The 26,872-nt window shown below is 37.6% G+C and overlaps 1 protein-coding gene across 1 annotated transcript in view; it reads right to left on the bottom strand.

Moving 5' to 3' along the window:
• galnt18b (UDP-N-acetyl-alpha-D-galactosamine:polypeptide N-acetylgalactosaminyltransferase 18b) overlaps positions 1-26,872 on the bottom strand; it is a 136,386-nt gene that overhangs the window by 13,264 nt on the left and 96,250 nt on the right. The window contains exons 7-9 of the mRNA XM_065261567.1: positions 20,562-20,747; positions 14,416-14,553; positions 6,509-6,604 (exon numbers count right to left, since the gene is read on the bottom strand). Of these exons, the coding sequence (XP_065117639.1) occupies positions 6,509-6,604; positions 14,416-14,553; positions 20,562-20,747 (420 nt within the window). The remainder of the gene's footprint in view (positions 1-6,508; positions 6,605-14,415; positions 14,554-20,561; positions 20,748-26,872) is intronic.

Here is a 26,872-nt window from a genome sequence, read left to right as displayed (position 1 = left end):
AATAAAAACAAAAAGTTCATTTTGTAAGGTCTTTATACACCACTGATAATATAGTTATGTATATTATATTGCATTTCTGTCAAGAGATCTTCTTAAACGTTACACAATGCACCTTTTAAATGAGCTCATAAGCTATAAAGGAGCAACCTCTTTGTGTAATGTCAAATAAATGTCCTCCAATAAAACCTACAACAACCTGCGATCCAGTGGATGTTGCTTACCACAAATCTTTTGCTGTACACGTCGCCGCTGTTTCTCATGCATCTGCACATAACACTTGGAAAGCAGCGAGCGAGGAGTCTGAGTTAATCTCCTTGGGAACAACTCTGTCTCGTCACATTCTACTTGCTCAGTTGTGTGTTCATGTATGCCAAGCTTTGAGATTTGTTTGCCGAGCATTTCCCAGGCATGCTTTTGCATGATGTTAAAAAATCTCATCCCTGCCAGTCTGAAGAAAGCAAATCCTTTTCTGCGTACACTTATTTTGAATTTGGTAACACTTTGGAGAGGACTGGATGCCTTTTTTAAAAAATAAACATGGATTTTTTTATCTAGCATACCAGTTTTCCTTCTGCAGAAGATTTCTGACCAATTTCAGTAAAGGTTAATGTAATCCTATTAAACAACCTCATCATCACAATATGCTGAAAGCTTAACAGGAGATTGATGGCCCCACATAAATGAACTCCTATACCCCATCAACTTTATACAGCATCAATCTTAGGCTGCTAATTAGAGCATATAGTACACCAGAACAACCTTCTCCGCTAATATTTATAACAGTTCTTAAGCTACTACCGTATATTTCTTCAACACTCTTCTTATGTGGGGGATTAAAGGCGGGGTGCACGATCTCTGAAAGCCAATGTTGACATTTTAGATCACCTTAACAAACACGCCCCTACCCCAATAGAATCTGGACCTTCTTTTGATAGACCCACCCCACACATACGCAACCCAGTCAACGATGTCGGTAAGTTGACACGCCCCTTACTGCTGATTGGCTACAAGTGTGTTTTGGTACTTGGCCCGACTTCCATTTACAAAGTGTTGGCCCAGAAAATGTCCATAAAATTGAAAGAGAGGCTTCTGTGTGAACACAAACATGTTCTGTAAATGTTCTGGGATTGTTCCCGTAAAGAGGCTGTTTACACATTAACATGCGTTTTCATCGATCGAATCACAAGTGGACGACATTAATGCCAGGTGTAAACGATGTTCAAAACGTTTTGAGCTCGTCCACTTTCGACCACATTCAAAATCGAAACCCCTTTCGATCGGATTTCTTTTGTAGTGTAAACGCAAATGTGGTTTAATGTGTTCGAACAGCCACACGCGACCTCCTTCTCTCCACCCATTTATCTAATCTGAGGTACTAAACACATTTTTTACGTCTTTTCTGACACGAACATACGGTGAACAGCGCTATTTTTAGCCTTTCATTGATTAAACTAAAGCGTCTGATCTCCGCAGTTTCGTTTTGCGAGTAAACAGCCCCGTAGTAACATTGCCGTAACATTAATGGAAAGCATTCAGTGTGAACAAGATTTAGAAACAATGCCGTAAGGGGCATGCCGTATTTAGTTATAGTTATAGTTCGGAAAATCCCGGACACATTTTCTGTGTATTTTCCGTAATCTCTGTGTGAAAAGGGCTATAGGCAAAGTGTCAAAAAAGCAGTTGGATGAATTTCTGTGCCAAATCACAGTTTCGGAAAAAAAATTTAACTTGAAAGATTCATACGTAACAATCTTGCTTTATTTCTTTTATAGGCAATTTCAGTGAAGGAAGTCCAGTGGAAGTCCTTTTATGGGCACTTCAACAGAAAAAAGCGCACACATACACCAACCAAGAGCTGACACGAAATCAACATCACCAAAGAAGTGTTGTTTGTGAGGACAAGCTTGTTCAGCTTCCCAAAGAACTCAGCATTCTGGAAACAATGGATATAGTTTGTTTATCCAAGGTAGCAGGAGAGTTCTGCATGGGTGTTAAAATTGGGCGGTCCCAACCGGGTCATGGGTCTCAGGCAGTGAGTAAAACTCAATCAAATGTTTGTGTTTTGTTGGCAATCGGTGCATAAGTGCATATTATCTAAACGAAACATGTAGTGAATCATATCCAGAGATGTGTTGCTTGCATGTGATTCCACCCGCTGTACACCTCCATGAGCTCGGGCAAAAATCTGTAAAGCTGATCTGTCTTTTATAAATCTATAAACTAAAGACCCTTTGGATATATGAAGGATGTAATACTACTCTATAGGTACTCAAGATTAACATGAGATAAGCAGAAACGGCGCATGTTATGTGAGCTTAAAGCATTGCTCTTATATGAACAAAGCCACTAGTTTTTTCTTCCACAGAAATAAGATTGAGAGGTTGAAAAGAGTGAGCCATGCATACAGTAAAGCTGCCGTGAAACTCATCTCCAGAATATTCCAGTAATCCTTTTATAATTAAACAGGAAGCCCGCTTCCAAGTTTTCCAAATGCTTTTCTATATTTTATCTTGCATAATGCTGTGAATAGCTCTTCAAGGATGAACCACATCCTCGATGGCTCTCAGGCATTTCTGAACACCATTAAACTAAAGTGCCATTAGAAATACTCTGTATATTCACACGCTTAACATTTCTCAAAGATACGTCGGCATATTCCTACTGATTCAAAGCAGTAAAGACATTTCTTCAGGGTCTCGCCACCATACCACCTGACCCACCAGTACCAGCAAAATGCCATTGCAAGTAAAATGGTCCATTTAGAGAGATGTGTGCATGCATGACACAAAGTAACACTATATTCCTGTCAATATCATTGTACAGTAACATCATCACCAGTGTCCTAATCTACGGTATCACATTTGTTATCAACACTATTTTTATATTTCAACATTGATTGAAACGGGCTGACAAAAACAAACAGCCACCCCTGCATTAAAACACTCATCATCCCATCCCACTGTTTCCACTACTATATTTCGATGTTTACTGCATGTATCTTGTATCAAGTCATATGTCTTGTGTTCTTTTAACTGTGCTATAGCTGTTAGTTCAGGAACAGGATTTTAATAACTCATAGTAAAGATAAAATAAGCAATAACCATCCAAAGAAAATGGGTTCAGTGATTGCTCCACAGCTCAGAAGATTCAATTTGTCAGCTCTCTAATGTTTCATTAACAAAGTTTCATAAGTTTTAACTTTGTATTAGATTTTCTCCTAAAACTTTTAAGGTGAGATAAAAATAGAAACATGTGAGAGCTGTTGCTATACAGTACTGTATGGATAAGTATAAAGTAATAAAAGCGTTATCAAAGCAAAGATACAGTAATTTATTATTTAAAGGTGCAGTGTGTAATTTTTAGAAGGATCTCTTGACAGAAATGCAAAATAATATACAAAACTATATTATCAGGGGTGTATAAAGACCTTTTTATAATGAACCGTTATGTTTTATTACATTAGAATTAGACGTTTTTATCTACATACACAGAGGGTTCCCTTACGTGGAGGTCGCTATTTTGTGCCGCCATGTTTCTACAGAAACCTTTAACAGACAAACTTTTTTTTACTAAGTTGTCTCTGACGATGACATGTTTTACCGGTGACCAGTGATGGGAATAACGGCGTTATAAGTAATTGGCGTTAGTAACTGCGTTATTTTTTTCAGTAACGAGTAATCAAATAAATTACTGTTTCCCCCGTTATAACGCCGTTATCGTTACTGACATTAAAATGCTGCGCGTTACTAAAATTGATCTAACTGTAGAGATTTTCACCCGCGTATGCTCACTCTCTCAGCCAAACACTGATTTTCTCGTGTGTGTGTGTTGGGAGAAACATAACGGATGATGATTGGTGTGTCTGTGTGTTAGAGGGGGTGGGAGAACCACATAGCTGATGGTGATTGGCTTAGTCTCCAACGTTAGCCAACCAAAGGCAGAGTTCACAAACAGGCACGCCCACTCGCACAGTCCGACTGAGTATGAGCGAGCGAGCAGTGTAAAAAAGTCTGAGCAACTTTGTCACTTTGTCGCTAGATTTAGCAACTTTCTATCACTTTAGCGACTTTATAGGACAAATCTAGCTATCTTTTCTGACGTGGTTGGAGACATTTGTAGACTGACATGAAAATACGCGTCGTTTTCTCTTCTCAACGAGCAGCGGTGCTGCTGCTGACTGTGCCCCATCTCGAAGCACTGACATGCAGCCCGGTCATCGCGCATCAATCACTCCGAAAACACCGGCGACAGGGTGATGGCAAGTACAACAAGCTCAAAGGTAGCGATCGCAAACACGAAGTATAAAGCACTACTTTTCCATTGTTGAGGTGAAAGGCAATAATGTTTGTGTAATGTGCAACTTATGCCCATGAAGAAAAAGTCTCTCCACGTCTGTGGCAAGTAATTCTGATCTAATAAAGCACCTCAAATCGTCACATGCTGCCACAAAATTTGTGATTTCTCTTTAGTATTCATTTTAGTCATTTAACATATTTAATTTGTAAGGGGTATTCAAGTTATTTGAAATATTAGATTTTTTTAAGTAACGCAGTAATTACTTTTCCTGGTAATTAATTACTTTTATAATAATGTAACGCAGTTACTAACTCAGTTACTATTTTTGAGAAGTAATTAGTAACTATAACTAATTACTTTTTTAAAGTAACGTTCCCAACACTGCCGGTGACGGCTACTGTAGCTTCTCTATGTGTTTCAAAAGCGAGGGGTGAGCAGTGTATTGAGCCGTTAGTTGCAATTTGCAACCTCACCACTAGATGCTTCTACAACTTACACACTGCACCTTTAACAAATTTTTGGTAAGCCAAAAAAAACGCTGTCAATTCTTAAACATCGAATTGGTACACTGTTAAATTTTTTTTGTAGAAATGACAGTATTAGCAGTTGTTTGCCAGTAACTTCCTGTAGATTTAAATTTATGTTATTTACTGGCAACAGTTTGTTTGAAGTTAAATGAACATTAAAGGAACACTCCACTTTTTTTAAAAAATATACTCATTTTCAAGTCCCCTGGGGTTAAACATTAGATTTTTATCATTTTGGAATGCATTCAGCTGATCTCCGGGTCGGCCAGTACCACTTTTAGCATAGCTTAGAATAATCCATTGAATCTGATTAGACCATTAGCATCACGCTTAAAAATGACCAAAGAGTTTGGATATTTTTCCTAGTTAAAACTTGACTCTTCTGTAGTTACATTGTGAACTAAGACTGATGGAAAATTAAAAGTTGTCATTTTCTAGACAGATATGTCTAGGAACTATACTCTCATTCTGGCGTAATAATCAAGGACTTTGCTGCTGTAACATGGCTGCAGGAGGCGTAATGATATTATGCAGTGCCTGAAAGTAGTCCCCTTGGTAACTTTCAATAGCAGATTACTATTTTCAGGCACTGAATGGATTCCAAAACTGTTAAAATAAAATGTTTAACTGTAGGGTAGCTGGAAAATTAGCATATTTTCAAAAAAAGTTAAGTGTCAATTTAAACATTAACAAGTATAAAACTAAAATAACAGCCTCATGCAAAACATTCTGGAAACCAAAATCTGAAAGAAAAAAACAGAACAAAGTTAATAAGGCTTTCTGGTTCCCAGAATGCTTTGCATGAGGCTGTTATTTTATAGTTTTAATCTGTAAAGATAAAAACTTTGTTAATGTTTAATGTACATTTAAGTTTGAAGAAACTGTTGCCACCCTTCGAAAATTCTTAAATTAAGATGCTTTTTCTTGATGAGCAAAACTACCAAAAAAAACCCAAAAATATCAAATTTAAGTGATTTTGTGCATAAAACAAGAAAAAAATGGGGTAAGCAAAAAAATCTTGAACATTTTCCTTAAACCGTAAATTCAAGAAAAATTAACTTACCCCATTGGCAGATTTGTTTGGCTTGTTTTATGCACAAAATAACTTAAATAAATTTGATATTTTTGGTCTAAAATCTAGACTTATTCTTTTGGGTCGTTTTGCTCATCAAGAAAAAGCATCTTAATTTAAGAATTTTTAGATATTATTACTGAAAACAAGACAAAAATACTAAGATTTTTTTTCTTGAAAATGATTTTTTGCAGTCCAGTAAATGACATACATTTAAATCTACAGTAAGTTACTGGCAAACAGCTGCATAAGCAAATTTGTTACAGTGATATGTACTGTAGTAGCTAAATATTTTGATACGGTATGCACTTCTGTGTTGAGAGGAGGAGCCTGTAAATTTTATGCTTACAAACAGTAACTGAAAATCCTGCCTTCTGCACCTTTAAAACTTTAACACTATCCTTTATTGCCACGCAAGCACTGGTGAATCATTTAGGAAATTTGAATCTCGTTTTATGTTTGCTTTGTGTTTTATCCTGCCATTTCGGTCAGATATATTTTGTATTTACACCGCCATTAAAAGAAAAGCAATGTTCCCTCCTCGTTCCGAATCCCACTGCTGAAACATGCACACAGAAAAGAGGAGCAGACAAAATTAAGAAAGTTAACTTACCTGAGGTGTCATCCCGTGACAGAGGTAAAGGATTGGAATGTTGTCTGTGTCAGGCCCTTGATCGAGACACAAGTCACTCTTTAAAGAGTTCTTCAGCTGAGGGACAAAAGAAATGTGCATTACAACTTCAATCAAATGCGTAATGGCACATTGTTTGGTTCTTTCTTTCTTTCATTTTTTTTGTGACGCAATAGTTAGAACGTGAATGTTTGTATTGCTCGTGGATTGAGTGGGGCATCTCAGTAGGAAATAGACAACCTGGAAGAGTCTCAGTCCTGTCCACTCAAAAACCTCTTTCACACAGCACTTTGGTCCCAGAAAATACCTGTAAAATTGGCATACATGCTTCTGTGTGAACCGAGGGGCAACCTTTCGATCTCTTTGATGAAGCCAATAGAGAAGTGATTTAAACTGCAATTCATCGACTGGCCACTTGAGGCTGGCTCCAAAAGAGAGTTAATTCCCATAGACCTCTATGTTAAAATGGCCAACTTTACAGTAGAATATAATATGTTTACAGCCTGGTACAAAAATAGTTTTTGGTCTGTATAGCTAATTTTGCCCTTCATGACAACTGTGAGGGGGGTGAATGTTTTTGCAACTCATCCATTTAAATTATATTAAACCTTAAAGTTCTGCATAATTAAGGGCGTGGCCACTTGAGTGACGGGTGGACTGCTAATGCTGTCACTTCTGTCGAGCTAGGAAGGCGTGGTTTCTGCAACCAGTCACCTCAGCTTCACTCACGTCCTGCCTCTTTACTCATTTTCGGTTAGCCGCGAGTGATTCGCTGTGATGCGCAGCCAAGATGGTGACGGCAGGCAACGCCTACTTTAAGCTTCATAAACAATCTTCACAAACCGATGGGTGACGTCACGGACAATACGTCCATATTTTTTACAGTCTATGGTGTGAACGCAAACACGTCCCATGAATGTTCTGGGATCGCTACCGGAAAGGGGGACCTAGTAACATTGTCGTAAGATACCCGGAAAGCCCTCTGTGTGTCACACGCTCATATGAGTTTGTAATAAACAAAAATGCACATGCGTCATCGCAACAAGATATATCGTTCAGTTCTTTAAAACAAGGGTTTAAATGTCTGCAAACTGGACTTAAAGGGGAATTCCGCCCTAAAACGGAATTTAGGGTGTTTTTTCGTTGTTAACGAGTCAAACTTTCATTTAAAAGCATATTTATGACTAAAGAGCAACATTTAAGATATTTAAGATTTTCGTTTTCTGGTAAACTGGCCTTTGAATGGGAGTGAATAGGGCATGTCGATTGAGCGCACAAAATCTCTATTTTTACAACACTAAGGAGGCTCGACACAACGTGATACTTTACTCGAAGTATCACGTGGGTCTCTACACATGAACGCGAGCATTGAGAACATTGTTTGTGTACACAGATTTTAGTAAAAGCGAAAAGTTTGGAACAACTTACCGTGCTGTTAAACTGCGTCCCGCCGCCATCTTGCCAGTCATGAGAAATCGATCTCAGAATGCGACATAAGGAGGAAGGAGAGTAAAGATGGATAGCTCCTAAAGCATAGTTCCATATAAATGCACGGATAATTTGTTGTTTTGTCTCAAGTGAAAAACAATATTGACCCTGTAGTTGAAAAGTAGCGTCCTATGGAGTCCATTCAATCGCATTCTGAAATCGATTGCTCATGACTGGCAATATGGCGGCGGGACGCAGTTTAACAGCACGGTAAGTTGTTCCAAACTTTTCGCTTTTACTAAAATCTGTGTACACAAACAATGTTCTCAATGCTCGCGTTCATGTGTAGAGACCCACGTGATACTTCGAGTAAAGTATCACGTTGTGTCGAGCCTCCTTAGTGTTGTAAAAATAGAGATTTTGTGCGCTCAATCGACATGCCCTATTCACTCCCATTCAAAGGCCAGTTTACCAGAAAACGAAAATCTTAAATATCTTAAATGTTGCTCTTTAGTCATAAATATGCTTTTAAATGAAAGTTTGACTCGTTAACAACGAAAAAACACCCTAAATTCCGTTTTAGGGCGGAATTCCCCTTTAAGTAGAGATCAGGGAGCACCTCAAATACCCACTCTGAAGCTGACATCATTAACTAATATGACAGAACGGCGTTTCACGTGCTCCTTTATAGTCTTATCATAAACAAAAATGCACATAAGTGGTTTCTAGAGAGAGAAATAACGGATAATAAGCAAGCTTTAGATGCTGCACAGAAAAAAACGACCAAGTGCAAGACTTTGAACACGTCACGTGTCTTTATGGTATCTTAAGGGTATCTGTGTGTGCGTTCACATTCCAGTAAATCATTGTCAAGGTGAATGAACCAAAAATTAAACGATCCCGGACAAATCACGGATGTGTTTTCCGTGTATTTTCCGTAATGTCTGTGTGAAAAGGGCTACATACTCCAGTCCATTCTGTGTGTTGCTTGGCAACACATGAAACTTGACACTATTGCCTCTTTTGAAACAGTTTGTGTTGGCTGGGAAAATATGACCTAAATTTAACTTCTTCCCATAAGAAAAACATCGCAGATGAGATCTCTTCAAATCTCAAATGAGATTATTTCTCATCAATGACTTTAGAGAGCAAATGGAAACTTTTGCATTGGTCTCAGATCCCGGGAGAAATAGATAAATAGTCTCCAGAGAGAAAGAAGAAAAATCTTACAAAAGTCTTCATTAAAGTTTCAAAAGCGATGAAGTCACAAACTGAATTTAGATTGCCAAGTCTGCAATCAAAAGCCAAAGCTATTGAAGTGAAAAGTTTTATTTAATAAATAAAATGATCAAATTTGCAATAAGTGTAAAAAGTAATTAGATTTTATCTATATTGGCAGATATTATTTGCACCTCAGTATTTTTTTTTTGATTCCATAATAACAGAGTGTAAATGACTATATTTATTAAAATTATCAAATGGATACGTAAGGGTTAGGAAGAACCCTAACCCACCCTGTTATTGGGAGAATTGAAACCATCCCTACACTGACTCCTAACCCTACACTGCAAAAAATTATTTTCAAGAAAAAAAATTCTTAGTATTTTTGTCTTTTTTTCAGTAAAAATATCTAAAAATTCTTAAATTAAGATGCTTTTTCTTGATGAGCAAAACGACCCAAGAAAATTATCAAATGAAAATATCAAATTTAAGTGATTTTGTGCATAAAACTAGCAAAAAAAATCTGCCAATGGGGTAAGCAATTTTTTCTTGAATTTTTCTTGAATTTAGTGTTTAAGAAAAATGTTCAAGATGTTTTTGCTTCTCTCTGATAACCTGTTGTGCTATGCTAATATTCAGTATAACAGCACCATTGCTCAATGATAAGCGGGTAAAACTCTGTTTGCTGTTTCTTAGCTGCATCTCATTTTATTTTCTAATTACAGTTTCTAAATATAAAATGAATTTTCATAAGCATATTCACACACATGAATCCCCTCAATCCTATTCCTGCCAAGTCCTCGTTGAAGGCATTATTTTCCACTCATTGGGGTTCTTTTTGCCCGATTTTACCGCCATTGCATGCAGAGTTTATCACCAAATTCATTTTAAGGAAAGCCTCAAAAACATCTTTCTTTCCCTGTAGGTTTAGCAGTTAATATTAACGGATACATCTATCAAAAATAATGTTTAAACACAAGCCTGTTTCTGTGACAAAAGAATCCCTAGCGGGGAACTTCAATGGATCTTATTTTTTTTTGTGCATTTTCCGTAGGATTTAGCTGAACACTGTGCTTTTATCACTGCGTGCTGAATTTCTAGCCAATGTGATTGACAGGCTCATCAAATGCAGTCACTCGGAGTAAAGTAATGAGGGCGAGAGCTATTTCTGAGCCCTTTACTCCCAGAATTCATTTCAATAATGCTGACCTATTTTCCACAGTTTTTCCTTTTTAAAATTGCTCCCAGGAAAACGCAGACGACGAAATTAGGCGCAGGATGAACCAGACAACCTGTTTTCGCATCAATATTGAGTCAAGTATATTATTATAGTAGGAAATAAAATGCAAATGAATTGTTTGGACTTGCCATGCGTGGCTAATAAAAACAGTACTAGTGATACAGTATGCTTCGGTAGATACTGGGGTATTTTGCAGGCAGCGCTTTGCGAAGTAATTCGGGAAATCCTATTCATCCGCTTCAAAGGGATGAGAATGTGACTCAGATGCTCTCTAGTCCAGTCTCAGTGGTATAATATCAGCATTTACAACAGGCTGTTGCTTATTCAGCACTGGCAAGAGCTGTGGTTAGCTGTGTGTCAGGAGAGTCCTGCTTAGACTTTTCATGTACAACATATCTAATTCCAGTAAATGCTGCTTTGGGAAAAAAAATCAATTTGGCAAAATATGCAAAGGAGAATTAAAGAAAGGGTTTTACTTTTAAAGTACATAATTTTTTTTTACTTTTACAGAATGTGTTTCATTTACTGTATTTCATGCTACAACAAATACCTTTTTTATCTTATTTGGTAAAACATTGCATTAGCAGTACAATAGTCATGGGTTTGATCCCCAAGGAAGACACATACTGATAAAAAAAAATTACTCTAAAAAGATGGGTCATAAAGGGAGTCACCCATCATTTGGGATAAATTAACAAAACATGTTTATATTTGACCCAACACTGAGTTAAAACAACCCAGGATAGATAAAATTCATAGACGGTAGTGTATGTGACATCACCCATAGCTTTGTGAAAAGCTTTTTTTTTAAGTTGTCCCGTCGCCATCTTGGCAGCGCATCACTTGCAAATAACCGAAAATGGGCAAAGAGCCGGGATGTGGGTGAAGCTGAGGTGGCTGGTTGCCAAAGCCACACCCGCCTAGCTCGACCATAGACAGTAAATTAAATGGACACAGCGACCCCATTGGATTCAACGGAGACAAGTGAAGTCAATTAGAAGCACGCACTTCCTGGTTGTCGAGCGTACTGCGCAGACGCAAACTGAGCTTGATGACGTAGATGTCACGTGACAATTGTAAGCTTTCTAATAGCCATGCCAAAAGAGAAATCTGAATCACCCACCGAATCTTGCAGAGACGGTGAGCGTGAACAGGAACACATTTTGGTATGTATTCTGATTAATAATCTCTCTTGACTTTATGCCTCCACGTCCACCCAATTGCCCCATAGACAGTAAAAGATTGCCTGTGAGCTTCTCCTCCTGTCCATACGGTAATTTCTCTACTGTGGGACAGAGAGTCGCAGGTTATGACGCAATCTTTAGCCTATTTTTACAAAAACTGCTTCTACTGGGCCATAACGTAGCCATAACAAGGTAATGGAGCCTTTTATACATTTTCGTGTTTCTTTAGAAGAAATTAATGGACAAATGGAGTCTTTAAACGCATCAGATGTAAAGTTATTCGCTGTTAAAGTGACGCCAAAATGAATGGGAGTCAATGGAATGCTAACAGCAGGTGGGGGTCCGCTAATCAATGGCGGAACCCAGGGAAGCTTCAATAAAATATGAAACCCTGCCCCCCTGAGCTCGACTATAGTAACAGCAGTGGCACTTCACCCGTCACTCAAGTGGCCACGCCCTTAATTATGCAAAACTTTAAGGCTTAACTATATAAAAGAAAAGGTTTCCCTGCCAATTACGCTTTTCTGACGAGTTTTTACGGTAATCTATAATTTCGCTACAATCCATTAGGTGGCGCTTTTACCCAATTTATAAAAACTGAAGCATCAACTAATTCAAAAACATTTAAAACTCCATGTGTTTTGATCATCGCTCTGAATCTGACCTCTAACAAAACTGTATTATTTTAAGCTTTTTGCTCAAAATGTGATATTTTTAAAGAAACCTACCCATATTTGAGAGGTGATAAAACGAGAACAAATAGGATGAAATGTTTTTATCCTGTTATTTTTGTTTGTTTTTTGTTTGAAAGCAGAAGTTCTGTTTTTTTTTCATTTGATATATTGTGGGCCCTATCTTGCACCCAGCGCAATTGACTTTGTCAGTGACGCATGTATCATTCGTATTTTGCGCCGGCGGACAGCGGGTTTTTCCCTCCACAGACGCACGACGGCAAACTAGGGAATGAACTTGCGCTCCCTGGGCGGTTCAGCGCAAAAAAGAGGCGTGTTCCGGCGCAAACCATCCCTGATGCTATTTTGCAGTTTCAAAAAACAATTGCGCCACTGACAGGAAAAAAAGGTTAAAAGTAAGTGGCGCGTTGCGCGTTGTTCATTATGCTATTTTTAGGGCGCATGCTTGACCATAATATATAGCGTGCACAACGCGCATACACTTTGCATCTAATATACACAGATGCAACAGTTATTTTTGCAAATCATAAATTGTTACACTTAAAAATATTAATAGACGAGATAAGGGGAATCATAGTGGTGAGCATTGTGGTGATAGTTTTTATTTATTGTGTGGCTGCGTTAAAAAATTCTCATGCAAATAACGATTAAAATATTTTCATAAGTTTGTTGTGTGGCTGTATTACGTTTATTTTATGTAAATAATAATTAAAATGTTTTCATAAGAAACCTTAATGTATATGAACTTGATTTGTAAGAGTACTTTGGGGTTGGACCTTGCTTGCGTTTCTTGGGTCCGATTTCAAAGCCCCCAAACCCTTTCAGCGGTGAGGGTGGACGCAGCGATGTCCTTTGCTGGCGTCAGGTCCTGAGGCAGATCCACCTCCCGTTACACGGCGTGCCCGATTTATGCTGGCAAGCTTGGGATTCCCCCGTCTCCTGACATCATTGTAGCGCTTGGCGCAACGATGGGGATTGCCAGCTGATGAGACAATTGTGGCTATTTCCTCTCACGCCTGTTTAACCAACGCTGATTTGGGTGGGTTTCTCCTATCCCCATACAAAACAACTTCTCTGTCTTTGACTGCTCTTACAAGAACGTCGGTCTCCTCGGCTGTAAACCGCTCCTGGCGTGCGCCTGGTAAATCCGTCATAATAATAGCAACCAGCTATGGAACTTGCGCCCTTGCTTTTAAAGGGAATGTTGGATAGCGTTCTGATTGGTTTATTTGACGTTACGCCCAAACCACACCTATGAATAATGAACCTACTTCAGACCAACCCCTTATTGATTTGCGCCCGGCGCAAGAGTTATTTCTCACGCCAAGAAAATAGCAACAGCGCCCAAGATCCGCCCACAAACTCACTTGCGCGTTGCGCTTCGTACTTGCGTTTCAGATCGTTAAAATAGGGCCCTGTATGTTTATGTTTATAGAAGAGAACTTTCTGGAAGACATTTTGTGAAACTTTTTTAACAAAACGCTTGCGGGGAATTGGGTTAATATAATTTATACGGATGAGTTACAAAATAAAATATTTATTTACATTTTCCAATCGTGGCAGCAGGAATTTATCATAGTCAAAGAAGGAAAAGAGAAATATTATGAAGTATATCAATCATATATTGATATCAAATATTATACAACAGCTAATCTGATTGGATGAGGAAGAGTCAATTTATTATACGGTAGTTGCAGGTAATCACAGGCTCAGTCCCCTTTTTTCATCTTTTGACTCCTTTTTTGTCAAAAAAGCATTGCAGTCACTAAAAATTAATTAGGTTTCTCTAAAGGTCACTTGAATTTGTTTGAGATCATTAAACTTGACGTTACGGTGCTTTAGAAACTCATCTGAAAGCAGCTTTCCTAACGTGGCACCTTCACTCACAAAACCATTTCCTACTTGATGTGGCTGTGCATTGTCATTATTAACTTAGCAGACCATACAAAAAACTTACAAACGAGAGAGCAATATTGTCTAGGAGCCAACAATAAGCATAGTCTAGAAAAGATTAGATTTGTCCCGTTCATCTGCTTTCAGACGCACCCTTTATTTGCTGTTAAACGTATTTATTGTTACTTCCACTTCAACAATGGGGTTTATTATACTCCAGTAAATACTCACCACTCCATATGCGATGGTGTCTGTGTACATTCTCATCTCAGGATAAATGTTCACGAGATACCAGCGAAACGTTTTACACTGCAGCCTTTTCCTCAATGCTTTCCTTTCTGTGATGTCACCGATGTCGACCCCTGAGTCCTGATGACACACAAGCACACACATTAATAAAGTGGCAGAGATACAGAAGCACTTTCATTGAAAATCCAAATTCCATTTAACTCATTCCCCACCAGCCTTTTTTGAAAAGTTGCCCGCCAGCATTTTTTGTGATTTTCACAAATATATCAAATGAAAGAACAGACCCTCTGCCTTTAAACAAACAATAAACAAACAAACAAAATAAGAAAAAAAACTTTTCATCCTATCTATATTTTTTTCTCTGCTTATAAACTCTTAAATATGGGTATTTTTCTTCAAAAATACAAATTTTTGAGCAAAAAGCTGAAATAATTGCATTTTGGTGAAGGAATTTTGTTAGAGGTCAGATTCAGAGTTTAAAATTAATAAATAATTTAATAAATTAATAAATAATTTTGTGCTTCAGTTTTTATAAATTGGGTAAGAGGCATCTAGTGGATAATCACGGTATTACAGATAACCACAAAAACTCATCAGGAACATGTTTTTTTTATGCAGATGTTTTTTCTTAATTGGTGAGATAAATCTTCAATGGTGGGGAATGAGTTAATAAGAGTTGAATTGTCAATGAACTATGGCTATAATGCATTCAAGGAAAACTAAATAAAAGGCTATAAAACATGTATATCGCAGAAATAAGCCCAGACAGTGTGATTAGGACCCCACGTGAAGCGGGGCTTATTTCGCAATAACGACCTGATGCCTGTACATTATCCCGCTTGTTGCACATATGTTAAGAAAAATATTGAATTGAAATATTTTATTTACTAATTTTTAACAAATGCATACCTTCCACGAGGAAAACCCATTTATTTTTCGGTTTAACAATAAGACAAAGACATTCCAATGTCACAAACACAATTTGGTTTAATAATTTGTAAATAATGTCATATATGATATGACATATTTATATTTAATCTTTGTGTAATACTAAACTGATTTGCAGCATCCGGGTTACCGTGTGTTATTAGTTTTGAGCGGTTGTTATCTGGTAAAAACTAACCTGCAAATGTCGCAACTGGGCAATCAGAATAAAGCATTCCGAGGAGCCATGTTAGAAACAGGTTTGGCTATTTGTATGGATGATGCCTCTGGTAAACATTTTCTTTAAAATGAAATCCTTTATTTTTTTAAATGAAAAGATGAAAAATGAAAATGATCTTTCTGGATTTAATGGATATCATTTCTGTCTCTGACCTGCAGTGATCCACAGATGACTGACAGGGTTTCATCATGGGCAATATTTCACTTGTTGAGCATTCGGGAAAATTACATTTCACCATGTGAAGAATGAAAAAGACATTATGGATGTTAAACAGCCCATAAGAAGGGTCATCATTTACTAATAATCAGGTGTACCGCAAGAAACTGTGTGTGTGTGTGTGTGTGTGTGTGTGCGCGTGTGTGTGTGTGTGTGTGTGTGTGTGGTACAGACAGATCCAATTCAGCTGTAAATGTTCCCATTAGTTTTAGGAAATTAAACAGAAATGAACCAGATACACTGACAAATTCAATAAATTCGATCAGTGTTACATATCCAAATGATGAAGCCATATCCAAAAATACATCAAAGCAAAAAAAACAGCGCTTTATCATATCGGCAATAAAATGACTTTGCACATTTTACAGTACAGATTTTTATAACACTGTAGCAGTAGGGCTGTCGCAATGATTAAATACTCATCTCATCGCAATTGTTTGACCTCAACGTAATGATTTCAGATTACCACAATGATTGCACATCTCTCTAAAAAACACAAGGGGGAGCTGCAGCACCTGTATTAACGAGACCGTTTCCTTAACTGACAATGTAACACAATACATTGCAAAGCCATTCAATACAGTCGAAAAAACTGCATTTACAGAAATGTTGCAAAACTTTGACAAGTAGTATGAACTACCTTAAAGGAATAGTCTACTCATTTTCAATATTAAACTATGTTATTACCTTAACTAAGAACTGTTGAATCATCCCTCTGTCATCTGTGTGTGTGCACGTAAGCGCTGGAGCGCACTGCGACGCTACGATAGCATTTAGCTTAGCCCCATTCATTCAATGGTACCACTCAGAGATAAAGTTAGAAGTGACCAAACACATCAACGTTTTTCCTATTTAAGACGAGTAGTTATACGAGCAAGTTTGGTGGTACAAAATAAAACATAGCGCTTTTCTAAGCGGATTTAAAAGAGGAACTATATTGTATGGCGGAACAGCACTTTTGGGAGTACTTCGACTCGCCTGAAAAGTCCGCTCCCCTTCTCACTCTCATAATGGGAGAGGGAGGGTGTTACTGCGCCGAGTCGAAGTACTCCCAAAAGTGCTATTACGCCATAAAATATAGTTACTCTTTTAAATCCGCTTAGAAAAGCGCTATGTTTTATTTTGTACCACCAAACTTGCTCGTATAACTACTCGTCTTAAATAGGAAAAACGTTGATGTGTTTGGTCACTTCTAACTTTATCTCTAAATGGCAGCATTGAATGAATGGGGCTAAGCTAAATGTAGGTATGATGACAAATTTTTCAAAAACCCCAAAACTCTAAATTTATCACATGACTAGACAGAGCAGACATTACCATTTGCAAAGAAACAAGGATTGTAAAAATCTGTTGAGTATTGAGAAAGTTATGATATTTTTAATATTAGAAATCAGGGGAAAAAGTTATATATGGATGTCTATGGAATGTGTGTGACCGAAATGCTGCTTATTCACAAGTTTTTGCTTGTAACTTTCTCATTTTATCAGATATTTGCATGAAATTTTAACAGAAGGTAGAATTTTGTTAGTACTTTCAAAATAAATTATAAACATTTACTGTTTTAGTTGTAATGGGCATCAAACTTTAGTTGGAATGTGCATCAGACCCATGGTAACTATGGTTTTTAGAACGACTCCTGCAGTGGACGTTCTGACAGAGCGTTCACTGTAGTCTATTAATAGATACGTGACTACCAAATTTCCGCGGTTTATTTAAATACCTTCTCCACCATAGACTCAGACTACAATGTTTCAGGACCAAGATAAAAGATATTTATTTGGGTCCATCTACCTTTCATTAGAGACCAGAGCTTAGTGGAAGCACACCGCCCGATTAAAACTGACACAAATGTTTAAACAGTTGCTGTGAATCAAAAACACCTCCGAGTTGAAAGTTAAAAATATCAAACGCTTCCGGTGGTCGGACTTGACCTATTTATTGTCGTATTTAGTAAAAACATACTACAACCTTGCGGCGAAAAGTGGATATTGCATGACACACATTTAAAAGTACTGCGTGGGCTGAAACAGATTCTTCGACCCAGAAATTCGACGCGCGTGCCCGCGATGTCAGCATTGCTACTAAATGCTATCGTAGCGTCGCAGCGCGCTCCAGCGCTTACGTGCACACACACAGATGACAGAGGGATGATTCAACAGTTCTTAGTTAAGGTAATAACATATTTTAATATTGAAAATGAGTAGACTATTCCTTTAATAGGATTGGCTACTATTTAAGGCATGTTCTGGTATAGTCAGTTTATTTGTTATGTGATTGCATCTTTATTTTCTGTTATTTTTCAGAAACTTTATTGTGTTTATTTAAGATATATTCATTAAATAATTACTTTTAAATGTGTTAAGTGTATTCATATTTACTGCCAGATAAAACTAGCAAAAGATTTAATAATCATAACAATGTGTGAAAATTATTTCATGAACAAACAAAAAAAGCAATAAAACAAACAATAATCATGACCATCACAATTTATTAGTCAATTAATCGTCAGACAAATTTCATAACTGTGAGAGCCCTACATAGCAGTGACCTGTATACTACTGGAAGTCACATGTAAGGAAAGATCTCAACATGTGTTGCAACATGCGCGCGCCACAATCACAACTTTGTCCCTTCATCAACTTCCGTCTAAGACGCGGAAAACTGCCGCAATCTCACGACGCCCACCTCTACTTCCGATCTTAATTGCCGTCTCGCTGATGAATGTGTGAACGGGGGCCGAAGCTCTCTAAACAAATGGAGCAGTGTAACATATGGTTGGAAGCAAAGCTGAGGGCTGGAGAACTATAAATGAGGTAATGGTTGTTTAATAGACAGTAACAATAACAGCTGTATTTCTCCATGCATTCAAAATCACTTTTCTACTGCCTTTGTAATCAGATCTGTTTTGCATATCCTCATGCTGTGCATGACTGTACGGTTAACAAGAGCTTGAGAGAAAACCGTAATAGCATTTTCATTTTCCACAACAGAAACGCAGTACTTTCAGAGGATCTGAGATGTGTTATTAAGAAACTGCTTTATAGGTATCGATGCATGAGGGCCATTCATCATATGGTTCACTCTCATTCGTAAAACTGCTCATAGTGTCATATGCATCAGTAAATAATAAGTAAATAACATGGACGGTGACCGGCCACAGCTGCCTCCAGGTGATCCGTCTTCATTCTGTTAAATCAGATATAGCGAGTCACCACAAACTTTGATTTATTTGTTTATTCTTTCTGCACTGGGCATCATGGGACCTGGGATCATGAGTGTCACATAGTGGTAGCTCATGGTTGGGTGTTAAGGGACCAAGCGATCACTCGGGTACACTCGGCCAGCTCTATATGTTTCTCCAGCATGACAACTTTGGTTGGAGATCTCAAAACACAACTTCTCAACAAGGTGCTAGCCAGCAATTTTTACAAAATGTTATCCTTCAGCCGGCCTCGGCAACACTAACGCCACAAAGATCAGCAAGGCTTTTAAATGTTATATACTGCAGGGGGTTTCAAATTGGGTTCCTGACACCCCCAGGGGTCCCCAAGAAGGTTCTAAGGGCTCCTCAGAAAATTACAAGAGAAGAAGACAAAAGAAAAATGTGTCTACTGTGTTGGCAATTATTGAATTGAATTTGCAGTCTTTAAAATATCACAATACTATTCATCCAGCACAGTATAAATGTTTCTTTATACAAAATATGGATACATATTTTAGGAAAGAGGTATCTTTCTAAAGGGTCATGTGGGGTAATCTGCCATTATATAGTTTAAAAATAAAAGTATCTGCCAAATGCATGTAAATGTAAAATTAAAAAAAGCAAAAGTAAGCAAAACTGAACAAATAATCTGTTTAAAATGTAATAAAAGTATCTGCTATGACTAAATGTAAATGTCAGCATTTGTGTCCCTGTAGCACAACTGGTCGAGCATTGCATTAGTAATAAAATGTACACGTTGAAGTGCCTTTGTCAGGGTTCCCACACCTTAGCTAACTTCAAATTCAAGGACCTTTAAGGTGCAATACCCTCAAATTCGAGGACTAAATGTGGGGACACATTTCAAGTGAGAGCAAGGTTACACTGTGTTACCTATTAAGATACATTGTTACAGTTTCCTTTTGAGGGAACTCGCGCTGCATCACTGCGGTGACACTTTGGGGACGCCTCCAGGGGTAAGTGCGTCTGAATGTGTATATCAAATTCAACCAATGGTGAGGCTTAACAACAAAGACAGGGTGACGCGGGAGCCAGGAATTATATCGCTATCTGAAATATTGCCAAAGACGGCGTTACAGGGACGCAGGAAGTATGGCAAGGGAGACGCAGCGTCTCGTTCCCTTTTCAGGGAACAACAGTTACATACATAACCCGAGACGTTTTCATGTGTCAAACACAACTATGCAAAAAAGCATTTTGGTATGAATCAACATTCACATACAGAAAGATAAAGGCATTTAAAGCGAACAGTTTAGCATGTAAAAAGTGTAGAATTTTTATGATATAAAAATACACAGGGAATCATATGGATTTGTTTTCCAGAAAACTTCTTGCATAATATAGATTCAAGCACTTTCAATGACCTGTATCTATGTATGTATATTTTCAAAAACTTCCCAGGGCCTTGAATGTTCCCCCCAGATTCACAAACTTTCACGGATTTCAAGGACCTGTGGGAACCCTGCTTTGTATAAAAGTCTACCAAATGCAAAAAAGTACATTTAAAATGTAAGCATAGATCCTCACCTCCTGTGGAATGTTCCAGGCCATGTAGACGTGGCTCTTAAATTCATCCATCCACACTTCGGCCATCCTAAGAGCATTTCTGCGCACATGGGCGGTAAGATCCTCCGTGTAGGGTTTGTGGGCACGCTCGATATGAGCGATACGAGCACAGGGCAACACCTCCACGCTTCCTCCACACTGCCATGCCTATACATACAGTACACACGTGTTACTTCAATATATTTTTTCATATTCATGCTGAGAATTGAAAGAAATCATTCTTGGCAAGATAGTTGAACTTCTTTACCAAATCTACGTATCTGAATTTTAAAACCTAAATGAGTTCCTCGCCACCAACCTTGATCAAGGACGTCTTTGTGATACTAAGCTACAGTATGTTGATTTCCAAAGGGTAAACTGGCATAAAACTTAAAGCTACAAAACACTCTTAAAACATGTTGGGTTGTTTTATTTTTAACCCATGGTTGAGTCAAATATAGACAAAACCCAACTGTTGGGTTATAAATAAATTAGCTGTATGCTGGGTTGTTGCAGCCCAGATGCTGGGTTGTTTCAACCCATGGCTTGGTAACAGCAACCCAGCATAGGTTTATTTAACCCAACAGCTGGGTTCCAATACAAGGGAACTTGTGTTGCGTCGCCGAGGTGGCGTTCCCAAAATGTCACTTTGGCGACACAGCATCTCATTCCCTTCTCAGGGAACCATGGTTATATGTGTAACCTGAGATGTTTGTCCATATTTCACCCAACCATGGGTTAAAACTATAGACTGTTAAAAAAAATATGGACGACGTGATGCCGCTTTCTTCCATTGTAATGAATTGAAGCTAAAAATGTCAGACTATGGACGCCGCAATGTTACGTTAAAACGTCAGTTTGGAGCCAGGGCATGCGCAGAAGGAATCGTCCATGGAACCATAGGCGGAGCCGCGGTATCAAACTTCCGCCCAAACGCTCGCGCGCCCAATTCAACCACGCCAATCATAACAACACGCCCCGTTTCTATACCATCAAATTACTAGCTTAAATGAAATTTTTAACACAAAAATGAAAAACTGAACATATATCAGCGTGATAAGAACTACCTGAAAGGACCTAAACCATCTTTCGGAAATTTTATTTTTATTTAGAGCAGAGTGCCATTCCTTTGAATGAAGAGGGCAGGGTTTATGGCTTGTACTGCAGCCAGCCACCAGGGGGCGATCAAAGAGCCAGCGGCTTCACTTTTCAAGATGTTTGAGGCACACCCGGTTAAAACAAGCCAACATAATGGACAAACCCCACTATTGGGTTAAAATTAATGAACCCATGGTTGGGTCAAATATGGACATTTTCTTGTATAAAACAGACCAACGGTTGGGTTTGTCCATGTTTTACCCAACCATGGAATAAAACAACCCAGATTTTTTTTAAAGCACAGTTTGTGGGAAACCATGACTTTAGCATGTGTAGTCAGGCCTTTTTTCTAAACAAGAGGAAATATATGAAGCATGTGTAGTGTTTTATGAGGCATCCATCAAGTGTCTTTGATTCTGCAGGTGCCATCTGCCCTCACAGTGAGCAGTTAGATGAAGCTGTCACAATACCTCCAACGAGACTGTTTATCAATGTACAGCTCACTGTTAAGGGGCATTTACACTGCAAGCGATTTGCAATGACAAAGTGACCTAAAGTGATTTATTGTCAATGAGAGTTGGCAAGTGCCAGTACCGGCTGTTGGCGATGTGACAACATTTAACAGCATTCTGCAGCAAATGTTTCAAAGTCATTCAGCAAGCATCTCTGTAACGTTTATAAAGACGGTCTTCACTAGGTCTTCAGTGATCTGAAACACGACAGGCTGCAGTAATATGCACTAAGCAATATTACAGTACTAAGAACTTGTGTGAGTGCATTATGGGTTCAATAAAATCAGCCGTCTCCATGACAATTGCATGACCACATCAATAGTAGTCATAGCACACAAAAATGATTCTATCACACAACATTTGCATACATGAATCATACACTATCAACAATTTTATCAACACTTGGACAGTAATTTCTAAAACTTAAATCTAGCATACAGTATGTGACCCTGGACAACAAAACTAGCAATAAGGGTCAATTTTTTTTTAAATAAAATCATATGAAAGCTGAATAAATTTCCATTAATATATGGTTTGTTAGGATAGGGTAACATTTGGCTGAGATACAACTAATTAAAAATCTGGAATTTGAGGGAGAAAAACACAAAATATTGAGAAAATCGCCTTTAAAATTGTCCAAATGAAGTCCTTAGCAATACATACATGTATTACTAATGAGAAATAAAAAATTTATAGGGATGCACCAATATAAAATTTTTCCCGATACCGATTTAAACAGACAAATATTGGCCGATACCGCATCTGATACCAATATTAAACACTTGTATACAGTACTATACAGTTGGCCTATTAGCTAGATTATTTCTGAATCAAATTATATTTACTTAACATGGATTGGATCTATTTAACATTAAACTGACCAACATAATAAGAGAGGCACAAAGTAAGTTAAAATTTTGTCGATTTTTTTTGTTTTTTCCACAAAAAATTCCAATCCCAAAAAAGCCAAAAATCCAGACACTTTCCCAAAATATTCTCCTACTTTGACAGCATGGCTCACGTGAATAAATAATCGTGATTTTCCTTTGCACGTCTGTCAAACTATAATTTGTACAGATTTTATTTTGTTTTGGGAAGTATTTCATTATTTAAATAATTATAATTTTTAATGCTGGATTTTGCAACATAAAAAACATGCAACTTATTGCCTTCACGCAGTTAATTATTAAACAATGAAGTGGTATCGGCCTTTCTCATGCTATTGCCGATGGTTTCAAATGCATAAAAAATCGGCTGATACATATTGGCCGCCGATACATCGGTGCATCACAAATTTTTTATACATTTATGGTAGAAAATTTTCAACATCTTAATTTAATATCCAAATGATTTTGTCATTAAAAAAAACTATAATTTTGACCCATACGATGTATTGTTGGCTATTGCTACAAATATACCAATATACAATATGGTTTTGTGGTCCAGGGTCACATATGAACAACTTTACAGTCAAATGTTTATAAAACATTTAAACATTAAAAAAGTATGTACATAAAAGTATATACATAATATTGAATGATGGGTAAGGGTTAGGTGAGGGTTAGCTATTTTGTCAAGTATACCTACACTGTAAATGGCAGCATATATCTGAGCTCACTATTTTTTACTCGTAACTGTTTATTTCATGAATATCTAGAAATACTTATGAGATTCACCTGGTCATGAAGAAAAAAAGAACATGTGCCATGCAAAAAACTCCCACGGTGGCATCTATAAGACAAGGTTATAATAAAAATACAACGGAGTTGGATGCTTTCCCTGATCATTGTATGAGCTGCAATTAAAAGCACTTACTAGTATGTACTTAACTGGCAGTTGTTAAATTGAAAGCAACAAAGAAAACAACGATTCTCAGTGTGGGAGGAATTGCTATTGTCACGGTTTATTGTTGTCGATGACCAAAGCATGCATTAGCAGCCGTACTGCCCTGATATTTACTCTTTTATAATTTACCCTTGTCAGAATCCATGTTAGACAGTCTTTGGCCTACTGTAAGTATGCGCCATGAACTGAATAGTGGGCGGTTTTAAAAATGTCTGTTTCTGTGACCGCCTGCTTTTAGCTCTCCTCTCTCCGTGCCAGTTCTCATACAGACACACACACACACACAGAATCTGTAATGCGAGTGAAGCTATGAAGTTTGTCAGTGATAACTTATTACTTTTTCCTCTGGTGTGCTAACATTCGCTCTCAGATGATCAGATGTGTGGTTTTATTCCACTGATTGCAAAGTGCACTGGTTCAAGCAAGCCAAAATGTCATTCATTTCACGGTGCAAACATTTGTTCAAGGGTGCTTCATTGCTGTGTAGTGGAGTGAACTCATTCTATTGCATATATATCACGGGAAAACCTTTGAGGTGAGCAGAAAATGAAACGGTGTACTTCTGGCTGCTTGCTTCGTAGTATACACCGAACACTGCCTACACGTTCTTTAAAAATAGCTTGTGCAACAGTACACATTACGTAAAGGATAATGACCAGTCAGATTGACATAACAGTAAACAAAAGAAAAAAAGGCTTGTAACCCGCTGAAGGGTTTTTTGCGATAATTGCGGACCAAGTGTATATAATCTCGCGTATGTCACATCTACTTACCAAATAAAGGAATAAGTATAAGTATTGATTTGACTTCTAATTTTAGACCAAAAAAGGACACGAGACACACAGTGGTCCCTCGTGCCTTGACTGCATTGCATTGTGGGAAACAGTATACAATGTAGTAGGGGAAAGCGAGGAAACGGTTTTTGGTTTTGGCTCAATCATTCAAAAAATATTTGAGTTTGATTTATTATATTTTTACACAAGCAACACACACATATCTGCTACAAATGAACATTTGAAGTTTGTTTCTATAACTTACATGACATAGCATTGGATTTGTTATCTTACACACCCAACTTAGAAACCGAAAAACAACTATAATGAAAAAATGTACTTACTTGCCACCAAAACACTTGTTCATCAATAACTCTCTGGAAAAACATTTTAATTTTCTAATAATTTGCGGGAGATCGTCCTTTGGCAGCGTGAAAAAACCCGGAAATTCAAAACGCTCAACCTTGTGCAACAATGTAAACAATGTAAACATTAGTTTTTGCCTCGCGCACCCCTACATTTAGAAAATGCATTACAATGGGTCACATATATTCCATACATACAGAATTTTGCAAACTTTATGTACTACATAGTGCAGAAATACTAAACGTAGCATGCTTGTCTACAGATAGCAAAGAGTATTACACCAACTCAGTGTATTTTTGTATCTAATTTCCAACCAAAGTTTGAGTGTAAAAGATGACATTACTATAAATACACGCTCCAAGTCACCAAGTTTTGCTCACTAAACTAACTGTACGTCAAGTCCACATCATGAAACACAGTTCACGGAGTAAACGCTGAAGCAAATGGGAATGTATATAAAGTAGCATTAATCAATTATGCTCAAACAATCTTATCTCTGAGTATGAAGAAGTGGGCTGAGGAGAACAGTAGTCACCTCCTATCATTGACTAGAAAGGGCCATCTGTTTCAAGTCCTAAGATGCTTCATCAGCAAACCCACATTCGCTTTAGATACAGAGAGATTTCAGCACAATGATCTTCAATGTCATGCAGACCTTGGCCTATACTGCAAAAACGCCAGCAGCTCTAAAGTTACTTCATCCTTTACTTCAAATATCGCAGGAGTGCATAATGCTAAACAAAGCTATGCTTTTACATTACAAAAGGCCAGTGATGTTCTTTGACATCATGAATTTATCGATAGAGTTTGCATCTGTATGAGCAGAATAACAGATTTCATAAAGATTAAAGTGATGAATAGATTATGTTAAAGGCACAATATGTAGGATTTTTACCAGGTTGCTTTTTCACAAAAACAATTGCGAAGCTTAATGACATTATGAAGAAGAGTGGAACGATTGGAGATGATGTTTTCAAGGCATAACAGCTGAGTGTTAGATGCTGTATAAACGGCACTCATGCATTTGTCCACTCGTGTTGCTATAGTTACTACAACCGGAAACTGAGGATAGCGCAGATTATTTAAAATAGGAATTTCTATGGCTTTTAAAACATGACCTTCATCCAACATTTGGGCTCATTTACATTAAATGATCAAACCTCTGCATGACCCATTTCTTTTTAATCTCTAGCACACTATCATTTCCTTACATACACACTTTTTCATGAGATCGAGGAGGCATTTCATTTGCATATTGCATAAATGCTTCATGAGCTTTAACACGCGGTGCACTATAATTTCTGTTTGTCACCTCAGAAGGTTTCAGACAACTTGTAATTAATTTCTGTGTCAACCACTTTGAGCATTTAACACAAATTAAATACATAACATCTCTGCCATGTGACTTAATAGCATGGTGCTACAAATGGCAAGGTCAGGGGTTTGATTCCTAGGGAATGCACTTACTGATAAAATGTAAAGCTATAGGGAATTGTTAGTTAAAGGGGAAATATTATGAGACTTTTTTAACTCTTTCACCGCCAGCGTTTTTTAAAAAAGTTGCCAAAATGTTTTTCATGATTTTCACCAAAGTTTAATGCCTTCCAGAAAATGTTCTTCTTTAAATATATAAACATACAATATACCAAATGAAAGAACAGACCCTCTGCTTTCAAACAAAAAAAACTGTTTCATCCTA

This window comes from Paramisgurnus dabryanus, chromosome 2, assembly GCF_030506205.2.
Source record: "Paramisgurnus dabryanus chromosome 2, PD_genome_1.1, whole genome shotgun sequence".
NCBI classification, from domain to species: Eukaryota; Metazoa; Chordata; class Actinopteri; order Cypriniformes; family Cobitidae; genus Paramisgurnus; species Paramisgurnus dabryanus.
The sequence above is the reverse complement of the archived record's forward strand: the minus strand, read 5'-3'. Positions and strand labels throughout refer to the sequence as shown.